Genomic DNA, 23,454 nt, shown 5'->3' with positions numbered 1-23,454 from the left:
ATCACACAAACCTCTGGTTAAACATTCATGCCTAAGGCACGACAACATGGCCGTAATGTTGGCCACAGCCTCAATTCAATGTTAACACGTTTGTCTCGGTCAGAAGGCAGCAGAATCTATCTCGCTGCAGAGACTCAAATACATAAACGACATACTGAAGGGCTATTGCACAATTGGGCGTTCTATTCTTTAGTCATCTCAGAAAGATCACGTCACGGTTTTCAAATTAAAGCAGGGCGGTTTTCACAGTTTCCTGGCCAGTATTTACTTTTCAACCAGAATTAGCAAAAAGATTGTATGCTCATCAGCCTTGTTGGTGCTGCCCACACTTCAAAGAACTGGTCTCCCATATTTCCTAATACTAAAGTTCTACATAACAGAAGAGTCTGGAGTTTGTATATCCCATTCCAAACTTTAGCTGAAAATCTACATGAACTCTTTAGGGTATTACAACACAGAACCCTATTCACAGCGACTACTTAAAGGAAGGCTGCCTCAATGCTGGAGGTGAAAGTATGTACATATATATGTACACACACACGTTTGCATGTACCAACTTTATGGTATACTTAACTAGTATAATGTCATTGCACTGATAGCCGTTGTTTGTATAATGCAACAGTATTAATATATCTGATCTAATCTAAACAATAAAAACTCTAGAATTAAGATTGCATATGAATTGAAGACAGAGTAACTCAGCGGGTCAGGCAACATCTCTGGAGAACATGGAAAAGTGAATTTGGTCATGACCCTTCAGACATAAGAAGAGTCCTGACCCGAGACTTCACCTAGCCATGTTCCCTGGAGATGCTGCCCAATCAGCTGAGTTACTCCAGCACTTTGCCCCGCATCTGCAGTTCCTTGTTCCTACATTCATCCAATGAATGTTGACTTTAAGGTAATCAAACTATCATTTCCAAAATACACACTTAGATAACACTTTTAAAAATAAAGATAGATTGAATAAATCAGAAACCTGAATGGAAGACATGGTTGCAGTTTAATTTTCTGGAAGATTTTCTTTCCGATGTGCATGTGAATGTTTTCAGAAACATTAGCTACCTTATTATCAGACATCATTATTGAATGTCACTGTCGGTTTAATGCTATTACCATCTTCTGCACGGAAACAACTTATGTGACAAGCCACCTTATTAATGAATAGCTGCATAAATATTGTTTTATGTTACTGCGACAACAATGAGAATATTGAATGCTCATTGCCCTCCAATTATCAACAACCTCTTGGACAATAAAAAGAGATAAAGTGCTGGAGTAACTCAGGCAAAGTTGCTGGAGAACATGGATTGGTGACGTTTTGGTTGGGACCCTTCTTCAGACCCTTTCAAGACTACGTTGTTGATTTGCAATAGTATACAAAACTCTAATGGAAGATACACAAAGTGCTGGAGTAACTCAGCTGGACTGGCAGCATCTCTGGAGAGAAGGAACGGGTGACGTTTTGTGTCGAGACCCTTCTTCAGACTGAAGACTGGAGAAGGGTCTCCGACTGAAGAAGGGTCTTGACTCAAAACCTCACCCGTTCCTTCGCTCCAGAGATACTGCCTGTCCCGGTGAGTTACTCCAGCATTTGTGTCCATTTCAGTTTAAACTAGCATCTGCAGTTCACTGTTTAAGAAGGAACTGCAGATGCTGGAAAATTAAAGGTAGACAAAAATGCTGGAGAAACTCAGTGGGTGAGGCAGCATCTATGGAGCAAAGGAAACAGGCAACGTTTCGGGTCAAAACCCTTCTTCAGATCGACTGAAGAATGGTTTCGACCCGAAACGCTGCCTATTTCCTTCAATCCATGGATGCTGCCTCACCCGCTGAGTTTCTTCTGCAGTTCACTGTACCTTAATTGGTATATGTGACAATAAACTGACCTTGAAACAGTTCCTTCCTACACAAAACTTGAATGGAAATCTATTCAATAAACTGCATGTCATGTACATACAAGTTTTCCACTTTTCTTCGAGGCATTACTCGGAGATGAAGGATTGGTTTTGCATTCCAGTTCTATGGATTCCAGAGTGAGTGATGAGCACACATTCTTCCATAGAGAGAGCTTGATGGGGTCGTGAATGGATAGCTTGCGAGGTGGTGCTCTCCTTTAAGAAACTTACAAAATTCTTAAGGGGTTGGACAGGCTAGATGCAGGAAGATTGTTCCCGATGTTGGGGAAGTCCAGGACAAGGGGTCACAGCTTAAGGATAAGGGGGAAATCCTTTAAAACCGAGATGTGAAGAACTTTTTTCACACAGAGAGTGGTGAATCTCTGGAACTCTCTGCCACAGAAGGTAGTTGAGGCCAGTTCATTGGCTATATTTAAGAGAGAGTTAGATGTGGCCCTTCTGGCTAAGGGGATCAGGGGGTATGGAGAGAAGGCAGGTACCGGATACTGAGTTGGATGATCAGCCATGATCATATTGAATGGCGGTGCAGGCTCGAAGGGCCGAATGGCCTCTACTCCTGCACCTATTTTCTATGTTTCTATGTTTCTAAGTTCACACTGAACTTTTACCTGCTCCCAAAGTAGGGACTCGAGGTTCCCACTGCCATTCTGAACGCTCCTCCTTCCTTGAGTCTTTATGGGTTGGTTTTCAGGTTTCTCCGGGTGCTCCAGTTTCCTTCCACATCCCAAAGACGTGCGGGTTTGTTGGCTAATTGGCCCTCTCTAAATGACCCCTAGTGTGTAGCGAGTGGATGAGAATGTGGCTTAACGGTGAACGGGTGATCGATGGTCAGCTCGTTTCCATGCTGTATCTCTAAGCTCAACTAGAGCACTTGTTCAGATATCCACATCAGATACGTAAGCAATGCCTGCCCATCGGCTATGCTGAATCTGTGGACCCTTGATTCCGCCTTGAACTTGGTTCACGTATGCTGCAAATGAAGTTGGAGGACCCTACACAAACGGTAGCGATGATACCTCACTGAATGGAGCAGCTGGGCTTGTACACTCTGGAGTTTAGAAGGATGAGAGGATATGTCATTGAAACATACAAGATTGTTAAGGGTTTGGACGGGGTGGAAGATTGCAACCTTCACGTGGTCCACCCTGTTTCGACTAATGCAATCGACTCGACGTGCACAAACGGAAGATCAAATAGAACAAGTTGTCCAACAACTTTAGGCTGTGCACGCCACACGAAAGAAGAAGAAGGACTTGGACACGCTCGAGGCATGAAACATGTTCCCGATGTTGGGGGGAGTCCAGAACCAGGGGCCACAGTTTAAGAATAAGGAGTTAGCCATTTAGAACGGAGACGAGGAAACACTTTTTCCACACAGAGTTGTGAATCTGTGGAATTCTCTGCCTCAGAGGGCAGTGGAGGCGGGTTCTCTGGATGCTTTCAAGAGAGAGCTAGATAGGGCTCTTAAAAATAACAGTCAGGGGATATGGGGAGAAGGCAGGAACAGGGTACTGATTGTGGATGATCAGCCATGATCACATTGAATGGTGGTGCTGGCTCAAAGGGCCGAATGGCCTACTCCTGCACCTATTGTCTATTGTCTCACAGGAGCCTTGAAATGCCTGCTGAGTGCAAGACGGAACTCTTTCCAATAGACCACGGGGCATAAACTGAAGATAATGGTGAATTCTGTCAATGCTCCCCTTTGGTGAGATGTGGTCTCTGAGATTTAAGACGTGAATCCTGTTTTCCAGCATGGACCTGTTTTACTGGGGCATAAAATTTGATTGGAGTCAAGACAGCGGATCTGCAGATGCTGTAATCTTGTGTAGAACACCAAATGTTGGACTAACTGAGTGAGTTGGGCAGCACCTCTGGTGAAATAGGATGGGTGATGTTTCGAGGCAGGACCCTTCTTCAGACTCCCAGTTCTTCAAAGTGCAGGCATGGTGGAGGAGTTACCAGATGGAACCTTTCTTAAAATAATCCTCAGACAGGCTGAGGGGGTGACCCGATAGAGGTTTATAACATAATGAGGTGCATAGATAAGATGAATAGCCAGTGCCGGATTTAGATGAAGAGAGGCCCTAAGCTGTTCCACTTGTGAGGCCCCCAACGACCGGACAGCCATGGCGGCCAAATCTCCCACAATTCAAAGCGAGGGAGAAAGTGCCCAGCGCCGACCAGTTGCCGTTGCAGTGCGCAGGCGCAGGGCGGCCGATGATGTGCTGGCCGTGGTTGTGCGCATGTGCAAGGCGGCCTGCCGTGCCGGCGGATGAGGAGCGAGCGGAGCCCGGCGGCCCGGACACGGATAGCGGGGGGGGAGATGGAGAGAGAGAGAGATAGAGAGGGGGGCCGCCCAGAGTTGAACGGTAGGTGTTCTGCCTTGGCCGGAGGCCCCCATAGACCTCGAGGCCCATCAATTTTTTCGGGGGGCCCCCTAGAAAGTGGGGGCCCTAAGCTATAGCTTGTTTAGCTTATACGTAAATCCGGCACTGTGAATAGCCAGCCTTTGCCCTAGGATAGGAGAGTCTCAAATTAGACAACTTTTTCACACAGAGGATGAACATCACTTGTCCAAGTCCCTTTTAATGGCCACAATTGTATCTAGCTCTCTCACTTCATCTGTCAGCTCGTTCCTTAAATGCACCACACTCTGTGTGAATAAGTTGGCCCTCAGGTCTCTTAAATCTTTCCCCTCTCATCTCAGACGTCTTGCCCTCTAGTTTTAGACTCTCTTATGTGGGAGAAAAGGCAGGCAATTCATCTTATTCATGCGCCTCCTGATTTTATAAGCCTTTATAGATCACCCCGCAGCTTCCTGAACTCCACTAAAACCTAAACAGCCCATCCAGTCTCTCGTTATAACTCAAACCTTCCAGACCTGTAACATCCACGTAAACCTTTCTTGCCCCCAGTAGGTTGGCTTTCCACACAACAAAATCAAACTCAACCGTTAGGTGATCAGTTAGGTGATTGTTTTAAGCATTTTAGAAGAAAAACACAAATTACTTATTATTTGTCTGCCAAGCAGAAACACATTTGTAGTTGGAAATAATATTTAATGCTATGTAATTATAACACGGTAAATGGACATGCTTCACAAGCAGGACAAGAAATGGAAAGAGGGGAGCGCAGTTAAATAATTACATGATATTGCTGCTATTTTGTATTACTGAGGTGAAGAGAAAAAATGCAACATATTACTTCAGATTTGCACCAGTATATAAGCATAATTCATCTCCAGTATCTGGCATTGATGTTTATCAATGTAAATGGAATTAATCTACATAATCAATGCCCATTTACTCTTTGGCAGAATATGTTTTGCCAAGCTATAGTTTGCATGGTAGATGTATTTATAAAAAGCTGTAATTCCAATATGCGCCTTTAAAATAACATACGCTACCCTGAATTATTTTCAATGGTGGAACCTTTCCAGAAATAAAATAAAGACATACAGATTAAAATCTTAAAATTTAAATACGAGGTAAACATGGAGAGTATTTAAATCAATGCCTTTTCCGGTGATTGAAACTTTACACATCACGAACGAGATTTAATTTTTATTGCAATTTTGAGAACATAATTACTAATAATTCTTAAGAATATGTAGAGGACTAGTAAAACTAAATTTGCAGCCATTTTAGATATGATATTCTGTGATGCAAGGTCAATTAGTTGCAGGAATGCCATGCAATGTTTCTCAGTATACACTACACAAGTCCTTACATAGTCAGAGGAGAAACACGCCCTTTCACTGGTTAAACTTTCACCACTCAGAATACGTCACTGTTGGGTACCTCTTAATCTCCCGAAAACAAATATAAATATTATTGCAGCTCAGCAATTTAAAAAAATATATAGATGTTGCCTTTTTTCAAGAAAATGATACCATGATCATTCTTAAAAACAGCTTTCCAATGCAGAATTTTTTTCCGCTCCACATTATAAGCAGATCCCACTCAATAAAGCTAAGTGTTTTCTCAAAGTATGAGCAAGTTATGCTGCAAATGATAAATCATTATTTTATTGCACCCCGAAAAATGTCGGGTGACATACCATCAAACAACCACAAATGGAATAAGCTTGGTACCCAATGGTGCAGTTCTCATCGCGAACACTAGATGTCACACGGAGGTCGGTGTCAGCATTAACAGGATCAAACAGGGACACATCAATCCAAATACAAATTAATGTTTCCTAAGATACAGTTGAGAATCTCATGAAGCTCAAGGGTGAGGGTAGGGTAGTTTACCCATGCACTGAAAAATATGTAGAATTCAGCAAAGGTACAAATCATTAGAAAACCACCTGAAACATTCTGTTACGACCATGCTCTCTGTATTAGAACTCAAACATCAACCACCACAACCTTTGTTTTTACATGAGGCAAACATTTGCCTTGGATGATACAGACATTTGATAAGTGAAAGCTGCCAAGATCCTACAATTATATAGAAATGCTAAAGCTTTAGCTGAAAGGGAACAAAATGTTATTCAAATTGAAATAACCACAAGTTGAGATTTATTGGATAACATCCACAAATGTATTGAACGTAGAAAGGAATGGAACAATTGCAAGATTATACATGTTATTAAAGAGTACATTGCAAAACCCCCTCACAGAACCCAACCTCAAGACATATAAACCTTACCTTTCAATAACGAAACCTTAGTGAGAGATTCATTCAGTTCTTGTTCATCCATTTGGCAATCTGTTTTTTGTTTTAAAAGCACAAGTTTAAATTCACACAGCAGTCAGTGGTAGATATGTTTTCTTAAAACAGCGAAGGCAGACAGGCACAACAGAACAACTGGTCACGGCAAGAGTATGTCTTAAGTAGGGAAGATATTAAAACCAGTACGCCTTCCCCAAAGGCAGTGATAATTTTAGATGACATATTTGGCAAATAAGATATGCAAATACTGATTTGGCACTGGTACATCCAAGTTATTTAAAGTTCGGTTTCCGATGGATTTAAGGTCAAAATTAGAGGGAAATTTGTTTGCCATGACTAGAACAATGTGGTTGATAAGATTTAGTTTTCAGTAAATATTTGAAATATTTTAACGTCAATTACATGCATAAAACAAAGCCATTTGAAACAATCAATATATATCGTCTGACATTCAGTACGACACAAATAAAGCATGAAGTTCTGGCTCAGGAGACAAAGAGAAACAGAATAAAAAGGACCACAGTGAAACAATAGCTATTCAAGTAAAGATGTTTGAAGCAAATAGAAATTAAATGTTAAAAAATGGCCCAAATTTATTGATATGAAAAATTAAATTCTCACTGAACTGAAATACGAGCAGAGCATATCTTAAACTATAATGACAAAAAAGAGTTTTCATTCCAAATCAGACAACTTGCATGCTTTCGTACACTAAGTCTTGGAAGAATTATTTTCACTGTAAGATTACCAAAACTAGGAAACACTATCTTTAAAATATTTAATTAGATTACAGAACTAAGGAAGGGTATTTAAAAAAAAAAAAAATTATTTGAGACTACTTAAAACAACAAAAAGGAATGAGTTTGAAAGCGATTGAACAGTTACCTGTTGTGTCGTCGCTGCTGCGATCCTTACTTGGGCTGAGAGTGTCGGACATATCAGATTCCTTTGCTTCCGGTTGATTTTCTGAGGAGACAGAAGAGTCCACTGTGACCAGAGGGACTCAAAACTAAACTCCAATTCACTAAGCTAAGTCACTCCTTTCCTCTACAATCACTGAATCGCGGCGAATATGGGCGGACACAACTGAAAACTGCACCTTTCGCAAGATTTTTGGAATGGATTCTAAAATTTCAATGCAAAAAAGAACTTGTCCCTAAAAGTTCACATGAGCCCTTCCACATATTCTCAAAATGCTGTCAGCTTCTCTCATCTTCCACAAATGGTCACATTATCGAGTTGAAGCTTCGAGTAAGTGCGCAGCTGCCCGGCTAAAATAGCCGTGCTTTTGTTTGGAAGAGGAAACTAATTCCTTGACAACTGGCTGAAGATCCCGAGTTGTTTGTTCACAACATGACTTTGATAAGTTGCCATCACAGATGAACAGCATTCAGCATCAAGTGTCCCATTACTTTGTCAATGCCTTCAGAATTTCAATATAGAGATACTAAATAATTTGTCCTTAAATTATTTCCGTGAAGGTCCATGAACAACAAACAACTAAGCAGTTTAACCGGGCGCACTGTTACTTCTGGGAATGACGAGATTCTTCATCACCTTTTTGTTGCTGTTATTTTAGTGTACAGCATTTATTTTACAAGCAGCAATATCTTAAAGGGGCTGTCCCACTGCGGTGACCTAATCCGCGAGTTCAGAAAAGTTTGCCCTTGACATACTCACAGCATGGTCGACACAAGGTCATAGGAGGTCTTTGTAACTCTCCTTCATGCTCGAGAGTAGTCCCCACGTACTCGAGGCCATGCGGCATATTTTCCAACACACTGAAAAATGCCCGCGAGTAAAAAAAGGTCGCCACGGAAAAAAATCAATATTTTTTTTACTCGTGGGTCTAGTCGTAGTAGGTCGGCATGATATTCGTAGGCAATTGAGGGTAGTGGAAGGTAGGGCCTGTCCCACTATGGCGACCTTATTGGCGAATTTAGGAGACTGTCATGGTCTTGTTGAATCGCCAAAAAGTTGGCATCCTTCGACTATGTAGAAGACTAGCTTCGACTATCAACGAGCCATTGAAACGAGCAATGGCGATATATTAACACTATCTACGACTATCTCGACTACCTTCAATTACCTACGATAACATGCCGCGAATAGTAACCACTAAGCATGCGGGAACTATTCTCGACCATGAAGGAGACTCACCAGAGATCACCTACGACCAAGTGTCGACCACGTTGCGAGTGCAGAGTCTCCTAAACTCGTCAATAAGGTCGCCATAGTGGGACAGGCCCATTAAGAGTAGCTTTATAACTAAAGCATCTATTTTAAAACTCTTGACTTCCAACTCTTTGCATCCTTCTACATCTTTGCAGGTATTTGGAAAGTAAATTAAAACAAGAAAGGGACTTGTAGAAATGTGTGAACTAAAATGTTTGGAAATAGATAATTATGGGAATGTAAATAGACAAATGAAAATGAATCATTTTTAAAGATGGATTAAACATAATGAAATTGCCCAAAGAAACTTTGGGTTTCCAAAAAGGCGACACAATGTTGTGACGAGAACCAAACACAGAGGAACTGTTGAGATATAATTAGAGAAAGGTCAATTAAACATTGCATACCACACATGGATGGAAAAGGAGAGAGAGGGAAATGAAACAGGTGCTGAAGCTGAAATAGTGAAGGCAGCAGATAATAAGTGGGTTGGTTGTTACAATCAGAAATAGAATCCAAATGGACGAAGAGAACATTCTGGCAGCAGTACTGAAGTCTTGTACCCTTGGCTCAACCATCCCAGTTCAGCGACTGCACTGACATTTTCCCCAGCCGTGGCAAAAATGCCCTGTCCTCAAGAAGCGGGCCAAAACCAACCCAGCCAATCTCCAGCCCATTAATCTACTCTCAATCAGCAGCCAAGTGGTGGCAGGGACAATGACAGGTGTTAATGAGCAACACTTGCTCAGCAACAACCTGTTCACAGAAGCTTAGTTTGGCCTCTTCCAAAGACACTCAGCTCCTGGCTTTAATACAGCCTTGGTCCAAACATGGACGGAGGGTCTCAACTCTGGGGAGAAACGAGAATGACTGCCCTCGACTACAAATATATCGATTTTCTCCATGCCGACCAATTTTGGCCATTTTCTCCATGCCGACCATGCTGGCTCGAAGGACCGAATGGCCTCCTCCTGCACCTGTTTTCTATGTTTCTATGACATCAAGCCAGCATTTGATGGACTGTAGCATTTCGTTGTCTCTGTACTGTACACTGACAATGACAATTAAAATTGAATCTGAATCTGAGCATGAGGGAGCCATGGCTTAAACTGGAGTCAGTGGGGACATCCCAGCTGGTTGGAATGTCTGAGTATGAAGAAGGGTTCTGACCCAAAACATCACCTATTCCTTTTCTCCAGAGATGCTGCCTGATCCGCTGAGTTATTCCAGCACTTTGTGACCATCTTTGGTTGGAATTATACCAAGCACAAAGGTTGTTGAAGTTGGAGGTTAATCATCTCAGTCACAGGACATGTGTGCTGGAGATCCTCAGGGCAGTGTCCAAGGCCCAACCAACTTCAATATCTTCATTCAATGATCTGCCTTCAATGCTAAGGTTAGAAGTAGGGATGTTCACAGACGGGAGCACAATGCTCATCGTCTGTGGCTCCTCGGGTAACAAAGCATTCAACAACAACATGCAGCAAGACTTGTCTGGGCCGATGGGTGGAACGTACAATTCACGCCACGTAATTGCCCGGCAATGATAAGAAGCGACAATGAAAATCCAGCTATAATCCTCTGACATTCAAGTTGTCAACTTTCTCACATGTACATACCATATGTACAGTGAAATGAAAGTGGTAATGCTTGCAGGATTGTGCAAAACATAGAAAATAGGTGCAGGAGTTGAGGCCATTCGGCCCTTCGAGCCTGCACCATCATTCGATATGATCATGGCTGATCATCCAACTCGGTATCCCATCCCTGCCTTCTCTCCATACCCCCTGACCCCTTTAGCCACATCTAACTCCCTCTTAAACATAGCCAATGAACTGTGGCCTCAACTACCTTCTGTGGCAGAGAGTTCCAGAGATTCACCACTCTCTGTGTAAAAAATGATTTTCTCATCTCGGTCCTAAAATACTTCCCTCTTATCCTTAAACTGTGACCCCTTGTTCTGGACTTCCCCAACATCGGGAACAATCTTCCTGCATCTAGCCTGTCCAACCCCTTAAGAATTTTGTAAGTTTCTATAAGATCCCCCCTCAATCTTCTGAATTCTAGCGTGTACAAGCCGAGTCTATCCAGTCTTTCTTCATATGAAAGTCTTGCCATACAGTATTTACATTTCAAAAAAAGACACAACAGTAAATGAGTCCATGGTGAGATTAGAAGTTACAGTCCTAATCCTCATCCTCTCTGCTTTCGCTGTAAATGCTGTTGTCTTTAAAAAAAAATTTTCTTTTAAGGGGCCTTCTCTTCTATTTACTTCCCACTTTTTCTTTTTTTTTTATACACACTTCACGTTTTTTCTATTCTCTAATCCTCATCTTTCTCTAAAACTAGCTAGAATGGATTACGCTGTAGTTGGCAAAAATTAGCCACTGTTGTTTTGTCTTTTAAAAAAAAATAAACAAAAAAAAACCCCGTAAATACTGGTTCTGTTCTGTTCTGTTGTTTTGCACAATCCGCAGGCATTGCCACTTTCATTTCACTGTACATCTTGACTTGACTTGACAAAGCAAAAAGCAAACACTTTGCAGAGGAGCTAGAACTCGCCCGTGTAAGTCTGCGAACAACCAACGAGAGAATTCAGAGGAAGTTCTCAATCGGGAGCATGATAAGAATGGTAGAAATCACACCACAGGATGTTTTAAGAAAAACATTTAGGGTGAGGGAACAGAGGTTATCCTGGAAAGTGAAGCATAAACAGCAGCGTTTGATGGTTGTGCAGCATAGCACGTTGATGTACTTTGTCCTTCATGCAGTTGTGTTACTGGGGACTTGGTTTGTAATGTTAAACTAAACACCACAATCCGATGATCTGTAAATTCTGTTTTCCTGCTTGGAAACTGTGCTCGAAATTACTTTAAATTCCTGCATTATCTTCAAAGACAAGATAAGATTAATCTTGTGTTTAAAGTGGCCAAGCCAAAGGTTCAACTTGTAGAAGCAAAGCATCAGCACAAACGTTCTGGACCCCAGGGAATGACTGCACAAGATTAAATGTTTAAGAACTGGAGATGCTGGAAAAATCGAAGATGAACAAAAATGCTGGAGAAATTTAGCAGGTGAGGCAGCATCTAAGGAGCGAAGGAATAGGTGACGTTTCGGGTCGAGACCCTTCCGGGTCTCGACCCGAAACGTCACCTATTCCTTCGCTCCATAGATGCTGCCTCACCCTCTAAGTTTCTCAAGCAATTTTGTCTACGCAAGATTAAAAATCACTTTATGTGCTCCTGATAAATCAAAAAACAACGTCCAAGTTGAAATAGTTTCCCCATCAGGTTTACAAAATAAAGTGGTAGCTAATACACAAATGCTACCATTTACAAATGCTACCATGCGACCTCGCTGGCTTTAATGGCCGCGGGACAATCGCCATCGCCAGCCGGGGGGCTTTGACTTTGACTCTGACAAGTGCAGTGGAGAGATACGTTTTTTTGGCCTTCCATCACAGCTATGTGATGGATGTTTATGTAAAATGTAATTATGTTGTGTCTGGGGTCTATTTGTGTGTAATGTATGGCTGCAGAAACGGCATTTCGTTTGGACCTCCAGGGGTCCAAATGACAATTAAATTGACTCTTGACTCTCTTGATTGTGTAGATATATCCACAATAGATGAAGCACGAACTGTGGATTCTGTGGTAGGTTCCAAGTTCGTCCAACAAAATTGTAAATTGTCCCTATCGTGTAGGATGGTGCTAATTCACGGGGATCGCTGGTCGGCGTGGACACGGTCCTGTTTCCGTGCTGTATCTCTAAAACTAAACGTTCCTATCTGCGATCTGAAGAAGGGTCTCGACCCGAAACGCCACCCATTCCTGCTATCCTGAGATGCTGTCTGATCCGCTGAGTTAACTCCGCATTTTGTGCCTATATTCCTATCCACGTTCTTCAGAGATGATGCTTGACCCACAGAGTTGCTCCAGCTTCTTATGTCTTTCTTTGGTGAACCAGCATCTGCAGTTCCCTGTTACTAAACATTCCTTGTCTTGCAACATCACTCCTTGACAATCCTACTTCCTCCTTTTGCTGACCACATGCAACAATCGACCAAGGGTAGCTCACCAGCTATCTACTTTTGCCAACTTCTTCTAGGTTTCCAGAACCATCCCATACTAACTGTTCCCCCCCCCCCCCCCCCCCCCCCCCCACCGCACCCATCAGTATTTCCCACTCAATTACGTTGTCCTCAGCTTGAGATCGTGCATTCTAGCCCTTCCTCACATGATTGAAAAGACTAGGCTCGTATTCACTGGAGTTTAGAAGGATGAGGGGTATCTTATAGAAACATATAAAATTATAAAAGGACTGGATAAGCTAGATGCAGGGTGTTGGGCGAGTCCAGAACCCACACGTTTAGAATAAAGGGGAGGTCATTTAAGACTGAGGTGAGAAAAAACTTTTTCACCCAGAGTGTTGTGAATTTGTGGAATTCCCCGCCACAGTGGTCAGTGGAGGCCAAGTCACTGGATAGATTTAAGAGAGAGTTAGATAGAGCCCTAGGGGCTAGTGGGGCTCAAGGGATATGGGGAGAAGGCAGGCACGGGTTATTGAGAGGGGACGATCAGCCATGATCACAATGAATGGCGGTGCTGGCTCGAAGGGCAGAATGGCCTCCTCCTGCACCTATTTTCTATGTTTCTATGGCTTCTACCCACTGTGGAATCACAAATAAATGGAACAAATGACTTCATAGGCAAGCACTACTCACGAACACCACAAATAAACTCTGCAGTGACACAAGATATCACTCTTGATCCTCCTGCTTCGCTAACAAACATTTCAACAACTCTGACGTGCACTTTCTTACTTTTACTGATCGCCAAAATACCCATTCAAGTGTATGAGTACCACCAGTGACAGCTACAGCAATTCTTAAAATGCCTCTGAAGCTGGTAATGTGGCTATAAATATACCAACAAGTCATGGCGGGGAGTTGATACGACTTGTTAACCTTTTGCAGCGCAATTGTTATCACATAAATATCCTAAAAAGGAAAAGAAATTATAGTAACTCAGTCTTCAGTCTCAGCAGATTTATATTTAAGTCAGAATACGAGTACTGGTTCACCAGCAACTGTTGCTGTGCGTGAATTTTCAATTGGTGGGGGATAAACATATCGTGGTGTACATTCCTACAGGAACAACGAGAATGAATATAATTTAACCATCATGGTGAACGCTGAACAAATTTGATAAAGTGACAATGTGGATCAGAGGACATGGATTAATGGCCTGAACACAAACTGTCAAAAGTCCGACACAATAGATCTGTAAAGAAAATCAAGGTCCAGGAACCAATTATTCTATAACAATTCATTTGTATATGCATTATTTAATGGACTAGAGCAGAAACATATTATGATCTTTAATTCATACACATTGCATTTTACTTTGTACAAATTGACAATCCTGTAAATTTTTTTTCCAATCAATCATTAGTTTCATATCTGCTAAAGGAGAACGACAATTTATATTTCCTTGCAACAATACTTTTATTTGTAAAGAATTATATACCAGCTCCTCGAAAATCCTGAAACCCACTCCATTTTCACAAACTGCTGTCTCTACCATGCTCCCCTTCCAGACACCAATGCCGGCAGATATTGTGAAGCTTCCTTTTATAATGGATACAGCCTGCGTTACTCTCATTATAGTTTGTTTGAGAAGGGACTGCAGATGCTGGAAAATCGAAGGTAGACAAAAGTGCTGGAGAAACTCAGCGGGCGCGGCAGCATCTATGGAGCGAAGGAAATAGGCAACGTTTCGGGCCGAAACCCTTGGGTTTCGGCCCGAAACGTTGCCCATTTCCCCAAGGGATTCGGCCCGAAAAGTTGCCTATTTCCCAAGGGATTCACCCCGAAACGTTGCCTATTTCCTTCGCTCCATAGATGCTGCCACCCTCGCTGAGTTTCTCCAGCACTTTTGTCTACCTTACTCTCATTATAATTTCCTTAAAACCACCCTCAAAACTCTACACCTTGAAAACTAGTGCCCTATCTCCAATAGATGTTGGCAGTATCATTCCCTTCCAAAACCAGGCCTCACTTTCAATAGACAATAGGTGCAGGAGTAGGCCATTTGGCCCCTTGAGCCAGCACCGTCATTCAATGTGATCATGGCTGATCGTCCCCAATCAGTACCCCGTTCCTGCCTTCTCCTCATATCCCCTGACTCCGCTATCTTTAAGAACCCTATCTAGCTCTCTCTTGAAAGCATCCAGAGAACCGGCCTCCACCTGAGGCAGAGAATTCCACAGATTTCCCTTCAAATTAATTTTTCTTTCGATAAAACCATAACGGCATTAATTAGTTGTAGACAACTGTTCCTTAACTTCTCCCAGCATTATCCCCGACAGCAAAGTTTTGACACAAAATAATGACAGACATACCAATAAACTTTCCAGAAATCTAGATTGATTCAAAGGGCATGTCAGTAAACTGCTCAACTTTGAAAGCTCTACAATGAAACAATTCAAATACACTGAACATGACAAACCTTTCAACACTTTAGCTTCTTCCAGGCCCTTCGTATGATGGTCTTCTGCAATGAGGGTGGCTGTTTGAAAGAAGAGATAATATTTATACAATGCTAAAACAGGGCCATGCCAGATTGCAGGAAAGTGTTACAATCCACCATTAGTCTAAGTTCAGTCAAGGTCTCACCTCAGGTCCTATTTTTCCCTCTCTCTGCAAAGGGTAACGCGATTTAAAGTTTTTTGTTAAATGGGTCTTGTGGTAAATTTCCAAATAAGAACTTGAATATCATGCAGAACAATAAACTCATTAGGGTGATGTACACCCCGCACATAATAGTACTACATGTGGTCCAACCAACCCATGTCCCTGCTGTTGGTTCATACAATGATTGAATGTACTCTTTGGTTCATTGGTGCCCAGAGAGTTTAAATCCGCCCCAGATGCAGTACTACTTAGAACAGTCAGCACAGCAACAGGCCCTTCAGCCCACAATGTCCATGCCAAACACAAAGCCATGTTAAACTAACCTCCTCTGTCTGCAAATGATCCACGCCCATCCATACCCTGCATATCTACATGCCTACCTAAAAGCCTCCAAAACACCCCGAACAGCATGGTCACAGACCCTTCGGCCCATCAGGTCTATGTTGACCATCGATCACCCATTCACACTCGTCCGGTTATCCCACGTTCATGCCAACTCCCTACACACTAGGGCCAATTTACACGTATCTGCCTCTACCACCTCTCATGTATTGCCATGCATCATGTCATGTATCATGTATAGTCTTTCCGCTGACTGGTTAGCACACAACAAAAGCTTTTGGCTGTACCTCAGTCCACGTGACAATAAACTAAACTCAAACCCTTCGCAGTGTTTTCCAGGCACTCAGCACTCTGTGCAAACAAAAATAAACTTGCCCACACACTTCCTTTAAATTATATTAGTTATAATTATACTTCGAGTTACGTTGTCTACCCACTAACAAAAACAAGGGTTGATGTTCAGATGTCCACACGTAAGGTCCTGTCCCACCTACACAATTTTTTTTCGGCGACTTGCCGGCACCTGTCATGGTCGCAGCAGGTCGCTGAAAATGTTCAACATGTTGAAAATCCAGTGGCGACCAGAAAAAGGTGATGCCTGTTTGGTCGTGAGTAGTCGCCGCTAGATTCTCTGGTCTCCGCTAGATTTTCAACATGTTGAACATTTTCAGCCACCTGCTGTGACTATGACGGTGCCAGCAAATCGCCAAAAAAAATTGAGTAAGTGGGGCACGCCCTTTAGGTTTCAAAGAATCCTGTGGTGTAAATGATTGCATGCATGTTTTGAATGGGTTCACAATCACCGACATTCCCTTGCATTGGGCATTGTTGATATAAATCAGAGAAAGAATGTCCCACGTTTGCACAGACTACATGTATTGCCAACAACATCAACAACACACTGGCATATTCTAATATCCTACAATCTCTACCCAAAACACATTTGGCATGAAAAACACTCAAATCCATCATGACCTTTGAAGGACACAAAGTGCTGGAGTAACTCAACGGGTCAGGCAGCATCTCTGAAGAAAATGGATAGGTGGCGTTCGGGTCGGGACACTTCTTCAGACTCTCGAGATGTTCTCCAGAGATGCTGCATGAGCCGCTGAGTTACTCCGGCACCTTGTGTCTATTTTTATGTAAAAGTCTTGCATCTAGGGTATTAAGAGAGAGCTGAGATGGCAACTTTTCAATGATGCATGAAACTGAAGCCCTGACTGTCTTATCAGGCCAATGTGAAAGATTCAATGTAAAAGACTTCAAAGAGCAGTACATGAGCTCAAGCAAAGAACAACGAGTTTTTGATCCGAATCATCTCATCTTACAGTTGTCCCATTTGGCGAGTGCCTAGGGCATTTTTTGTTTGTATGTCAGAGGCTGCCCTGTGGCTGTCAGCCTTTGTTACATTTCTGTAGTCCAACACTGCAGGTCAGGTCGGGGGGGGGGGGGGGGGGGGGGGGGGGGGACGTTCCCCCCCGCCACGGGTACCATGTAATCCCGCGCTACCCGCTCCATGGTCGGATAGTCGGCGACTAAACCGTCTCCCCCACCTGGTTTGCCAGGTGAGGAGGGGGCTGTGGACCCCCAGCAGGACCAAAAACAAGACCTGTCAAAGGGCGGATGAGCTTCTGGCGAGCCAACAGCCATCCACACTTCAGTAGAAGCTGCGATCACTGTCGCACACAGTCTTGTGAGGAATGATGATAAAGCACACACACACCAAAATCCTAGACCTCCAGCGGCGGAAGTCCGCAGGAACTTGAGGACAGAGACGTGTGGTGCGTCCGTCACCGTTCCCGTTGGAAACCAGCACCACTGCGTCGCTAATGTTTCCAACGATGATGAATGGACAATGCCGAGGTGAAGATTGAACCTTCTTGGCTATTGTTTTGGGATGCACAGAGGATGTACAAGGAACTTGGCACCATTTAAAAAACAATTCTGGCTGCTATATTTTCATCGTTTATAAAAATTGGCCAGATTAGAACATAAAATAGTACAGCACAGGAATAGTCCAATCGGCCCCCAATGTCTGTGCCGAACATGATGCCAATACCAACTTTTATCTGCCTGCACATAATCCATATCACTCCATTCCCAGCACATCCATAATCCTATTTAAAAGTCTCTTGAATGCCACCATTGTATCTAAAGAGACATGATTACAATTAGACAATGAAACAAACTTTGGGGATTAAGTATTCCGAATATCCAAATAAAAATAGACATTGATAAAGAGCTCGAGCCCAGAGAGAGATCATAATTGCTGCAAGCCAGTGGTCCTCATAATGCATTGTACCAAACACGGCATGTTGTCCAAACTCTTGAAACCCAAAGCAGATCATGTATTAAGTTACTGTGATTTGCAGATCTAACCCGCTAAGCCCCTTAACAGTCGAACACTTCAGAGAAAGCAAATAATTAACATTTTGTTCATGTTGCAAGATCAGTGCTCAGAACATTCTTCATAGTCTGATTACGATGTGTAAGGGTTCTCATGTGGAAAGATATATCTTAATCCATAACACATGCAGGATTATATCAGACTAACTACTACAATCGGCTCAACTTTCTTATGCCATAGCAGATGAAATTTCACATCGCGAGTGACTACTGCTCCTTATTGCTGTTACACAACGTCCTTGTGTAAATGCAACAGGTTTGCCCTCCTCTTGAAACTGAGCGGTTTCACAGGGAGACTGAGCCCTTTCTGCAACATCTGTCTTGCCACTGCCCCCGAGAAAGGAAGGGCATTGAAACTAAACCTTTACAGCAACTGCAAGTTAGAACGTTAATACTTAGTGCTTCCAAAAGAACACAATTATCTCTGTAAATTAAATGCCACTGCAAGTCAATAGACCTAGCCAGTAATGTTTATACCCTCCTAGATCAACGTATCTGTATGATACAAGGATATTTCTTTTTGGGTTTAGCAAATGAAATTCTCTGAATAGGCAACTCTGCATTCCAGTCGCAGAAGAGAATGTAACATCATCCACGACAAGCGTTCTACTCTTCTAAATCTTTATTACAATGCTCAACCCTCACGGGGTCCGCCCTGTTTCGACGAATGCAATCAACCCGGCGTGCACAATCAAATAAGATCAAATAGAACAAGTTGTGCTACAGCTTTAGGCTGTGCACGCCATACGCAAGAAGAAGATTACTATGCCATTAACGATACGCTGTACTCTGGTATTTATCTATCAGCACTACCTGTTGTAGTATACGGCTTGATCGCACTCATGTACAGCATGATCTGATCTGATAGCTCGCAAACAAAAGCTTCTCGCTGTACCTTGATACACAAGACAATAATAAACCACTAATGAACAGAATTTGAACAAGTTTACTAGGTAACATACACCAAGACAATGGCCTTTTAATGTTAACGGAGTTGGGAAAATTTGAGATTAAATATTGTTTATGGTTTTTTTTAATAAGTAGCTTTTCTGACGTAATATTTTATTGAACATTTATTGTAGATGTGCAAAATAAGCATGTTCTCTTTTCTGTTCAACACATGGATGTTTGAAGACCGGAAAACATTTATATTTACAATTATTCTGAGATCTGAATCATTTTATTTTAGCCGTTTACTTCATTCAATGCACAAGAGGCATTACCTTATTAAGGCTTACTTAAGCCATGCTTCATTGCTATTTTAAGACGATATTAAATCAATGAGAAGTTATTCAGGAAATGTTTTCCTCCAGAAAACTTGATTGCTTTGTGACAAAAACCAGCCCTCAGAACACTGATTATCTTAACTGCCTGAACACTCCTTTTTTGGTGAAGTGCTGCACAAAGACATTAACAACAGAAATGCTCCTTCTCTCTCCTCTCGCTCTCTCTCCACCCCCCCCCCCCAGACAACAGGCCAATAAACATTTCCAAACCATTCACTGTGGTTTCGTTATTTTATAAATGGACATCAAACAAATCTAGAAATTCACAGTACCGACAAGTACAATAATCTGTTATATGGAAAGATGTTTCTGCAAAGGGAACATAAGTCATTGCAACTGCCATGCTTGGAAGATATTTGTGGGGTGTAGAGAAGAGAGAGAAAGATTTGAAATATAAACTAAAATGTGCTGTTCAGAGCAGCTTTATTTTTATATGCTTCACTGGGAGATTTACATATTTTAAACTTGGAATATAACTTTGTTAATGAAAAATTAGTGACTTTGTTTTAAGTGATGAATTAAAAAAAAAAAAAGCCTAAATAATTCTACCATTATGAAGTGACGCATCAAATTCAGATACTCCCAGCGAACGTGCGCTCTCTATGAATGAACTGACCTGGACCATACATCCAGGTGCAATGAATTCATGGGAAAGCACAAGGAACTGCAGATGGTGGGATCGTGAGCAAAACACAAAGTGCTGGAGGAACTCAACAGGTCAGGCAGCATCTCCAGAAGGCACGCTCAACGTTTCGGGTTGGGAGTTACGAGGAAGGGTCGCAACGGGAAACGTCTCCTATCCATGTTCTCCACAGATGCTGCCTGACCCACTGAGTTACTCCAGCACTCTGTGAAACGTCACCTATCCATGTTCTCCACAGATGCTGCCTGACCCACTGAGTTACTACAGCACTCTATGAAATGTCACTATCCATGTTCTCCACAGATGCTGCCTGACCCACTGAGTTACTCCAGCACTCTGTGAAACGTCACCTATCCATGTTCTCCACAGATGCTGCCTGACCCACTCCAGCACTGAGTTACAGATGCTGCCTGACCCGCTGAGTTACTCTGTGAAACGTCACCCATCCATGTTCTCCACAGATGCTGCCTGACCCACTGAGTTACTCCAGCACTCTGTGAAATGTCACCTATCCATGTTCTCCACAGATGCTGCCTGACCCACTGAGTCACTCCAGCACTCTGTGAAATGTCACCTATCCATGTTCTCCACACAGATGCTGCCTGACCCACTGAGTTACTGAGTTACTCCAGCACTCTGTGAAACGTCACCTATCCATGTTCTCCACAGATGCTGCCTGACCCACTGAATTACTCCAGCACTCTGTGAAGTAGGATTGCAATTATATATTTGCCTCCATTGTAGTTTCAACAGAAATGTTTGTAAGTGTTGCTGCAAATATATAAAAAGGACATGTAGATAAACCCTCAGGATCTTTAGATTTGTCAAACCCATTTAAATGTTGTCGACGAGTACTCACTGTACATTCACTACAATATGCATTCTGCACACTGTCACAAATCTGTAATCATTTAACACAGACAAAATCCATGTTTGGTTAGCAAAAGCTTGCTCTCACAAAATTCGCAAATCACTAAGCAAAAATTTGCAATTGGGAATAAAGTTAGCTCTCTGGAATTTATGTGGAAAAGTAAACAAAAGCAAAATTGATTAAGAAAGAACTGCAGACGTTGGAAAAATCGAAGGTAGAAAAAAAATGCTGGAGAAACTCAGCGGGTGAGGCAGCATCTTTGGAGCGAAGGAACCTATTCCTTCACTCCATCAATGCTGCCTCACACGCTGAGTTTCTCCAGCACTTTTATCTAAAAGCAAAATTTCATTCAAAAGCAATTTTCATTCCCGTGCAGATGATGAATTGTGATGTGGGCCATTTTAATCGGGTTACAACTTCCCAGCTCCCTCCTCAATGTAGGGGTCACCTGATTTGGCAACCTTGCCGAGGGGTGAAAATTGACTGGGGTTGAAACGCTTGCTTATTTGCAAGTAGCGCCTCTAACACCACAGTCATTCTTGCTTTTGAGGGAGTGCAGCGTAGGTTTACAAGGTTGATTCCCAGGATGCTGAGAGAATGGAGCTGCTGGGCTTGTATACTCTGGAATTTAGAAGGATGAGAGGACACCTTATTGAAACATATAAGATTATTAAGGGTTTGGACACGCTAGAGGCAGGAAACATGTTCCCGATGTTGGGGGAGTCCAGAACCAGGGTCCACAGTTTAAGAATAAGGGGTATGCCATTTAGAACGGAGACAAGGATACAAAACCTTTACCTTATCCAATTCAAAATAGCATAATGCATAAGTAATAATTTATTTTAAGATTCATGACCTAATCCGCCTCAGACTTAAATCACCACTGTAAAAAAAAAAAAAAAAATCAAAACCCAAGGCAAATTCAGGAAAAAACAAATGGAAAACGGAGTTGAGTACTCCAGCCATCCACTTTAAACCACTATTGTAGACTAAATGGTAGACACCGATTGACCAAGCTTCATTCTGGCTCATGGTTCAGAATGGTCAGGTTTCAGGCTCCTTATTTACCTGTTAGACCTGGAAAATTCAATGATTGTGGACAAAGAACTCACCAACAATCTCTTCCCAGAATCAGAAAGAAAACATACATGCCCTGGGAACAACATGAAGGACAACACTAAAGCTAACTATACTCCATCATAAATTATTTTCAGGAGAAGTTACAATTTAACTTTAGCACTGACATCAACTTCTATAAGTATTTCAACAATTGTGAGTTTAGATGGGCATCTTGGATAGCATGGACAAGTTGGGCCAAAGGGCCTGTTTCCGTCGAACGACTCCATGTGCTGGCAATGGAAATCTTTGATGATGAGGTATGGTCAGAATTTGCCACTTTACACCATAAATACAATTAACCACCACAACTGAATCAGTAAAATGTCAAATGCAGGAATCACCTAATAGAAATCCTTAAAAAAAATTTAAGTCGGAAACTGGAAATTTCCCTCTCAAAGTCATCAATTTCTCTTTTAGTTGCATACAGTGCGCTATTCACGGCAATGGCACACAACTTCAAATTGTTGGCTTCAAAAAGGAACAAGGATAAACAAAGAACTAGAAGCTTAATTTTCCTTCTAAATTAGCTTACAATTTAAAATACTTAAGCTTTCAGTTTTAAGTCATTCTTGATATTATGGAATCATTCCAATATCATGAACTGCTAAATATTGATGTTGTGAACATTTTTTTCTGAACCCTAGAATATCAACAGTGTAAATCATACGTGTACTCACTCTTGCACTGAATGAATTGTTGCAATAGCTCAGAGCAGTTCCCTCCACTCTTTAGTAGGAAGTGCTCTATTAGAAAGAAAGAATCTTCAATTAAGTACTTGGATAAAGTGTGTGGAAAGGAACTGCAGGTGCTGGTTTATGCCAAAGATAGACACACAAAGTGCTGGAGTAACACAGCGGGTTGGGTAGCATCTCTGGAGAAAAAAGGATGGGGGCGTTTCGGGTCAGGACCCTTCTTCAGACACAGAGTCCGAGGTGCAGCAAAGAATGCCACAGGAGGATCCGTCTTCCCTGTGGCTATCAAACCGTACAACTCTCTCTCCCCCCCCACCCCCACCCCCCCTTCTATCGTGGGGTAGACTGATCTCCCCCCCCCCCCCCCCCCCCCCCCCTCCATTTTTGCCCATCCCTCAACCTGAACTTTTCCACTCAATCATTTTATTTCATCTTTGTGCAATATTACACATGTGCTGTGCAATAAATGGTCACGTAAACGTCATTATTACAAGGTTAATTCCCGGGATGGCGGGACTGGCATACGCTGAGAGAATGGAGCAGCAGGGCTTGAAAACTCTGGAAATTAGAATGGGGATCTCATTGAAACATATAAGATTGTTAAGGGTTTGGACACGCTCGAGGC

At 42.3% G+C, this 23,454-nt stretch overlaps 1 protein-coding gene across 13 annotated transcripts in view; it reads right to left on the bottom strand.

The window, feature by feature from the left end:
• Positions 1-23,454, bottom strand: part of slmapa (sarcolemma associated protein a) — a 123,043-nt gene that overhangs the window by 30,375 nt on the left and 69,214 nt on the right. For 6 of the 13 annotated variants that reach the window (XM_055647545.1, XM_055647547.1, XM_055647549.1 and 3 more), the window contains 3 exons: positions 15,286-15,345; positions 7,487-7,567; positions 6,578-6,637 (listed from right to left, as the gene is read on the bottom strand). In XM_055647545.1, coding sequence (XP_055503520.1) covers positions 6,578-6,637; positions 7,487-7,567; positions 15,286-15,345 — 201 coding nt within the window. Of the gene's footprint in view, positions 1-6,577; positions 6,638-7,486; positions 7,568-15,285; positions 15,346-22,814; positions 22,881-23,454 lie in introns of all 13 variants that reach the window. The other 7 variants (XM_055647540.1, XM_055647544.1, XM_055647541.1 and 4 more) reach the window with 3 other exon arrangements.

This window comes from Leucoraja erinacea, chromosome 16, assembly GCF_028641065.1.
Source record: "Leucoraja erinacea ecotype New England chromosome 16, Leri_hhj_1, whole genome shotgun sequence".
Lineage (NCBI taxonomy): Eukaryota > Metazoa > Chordata > Chondrichthyes > Rajiformes > Rajidae > Leucoraja > Leucoraja erinaceus.
The sequence above is the reverse complement of the archived record's forward strand: the minus strand, read 5'-3'. Positions and strand labels throughout refer to the sequence as shown.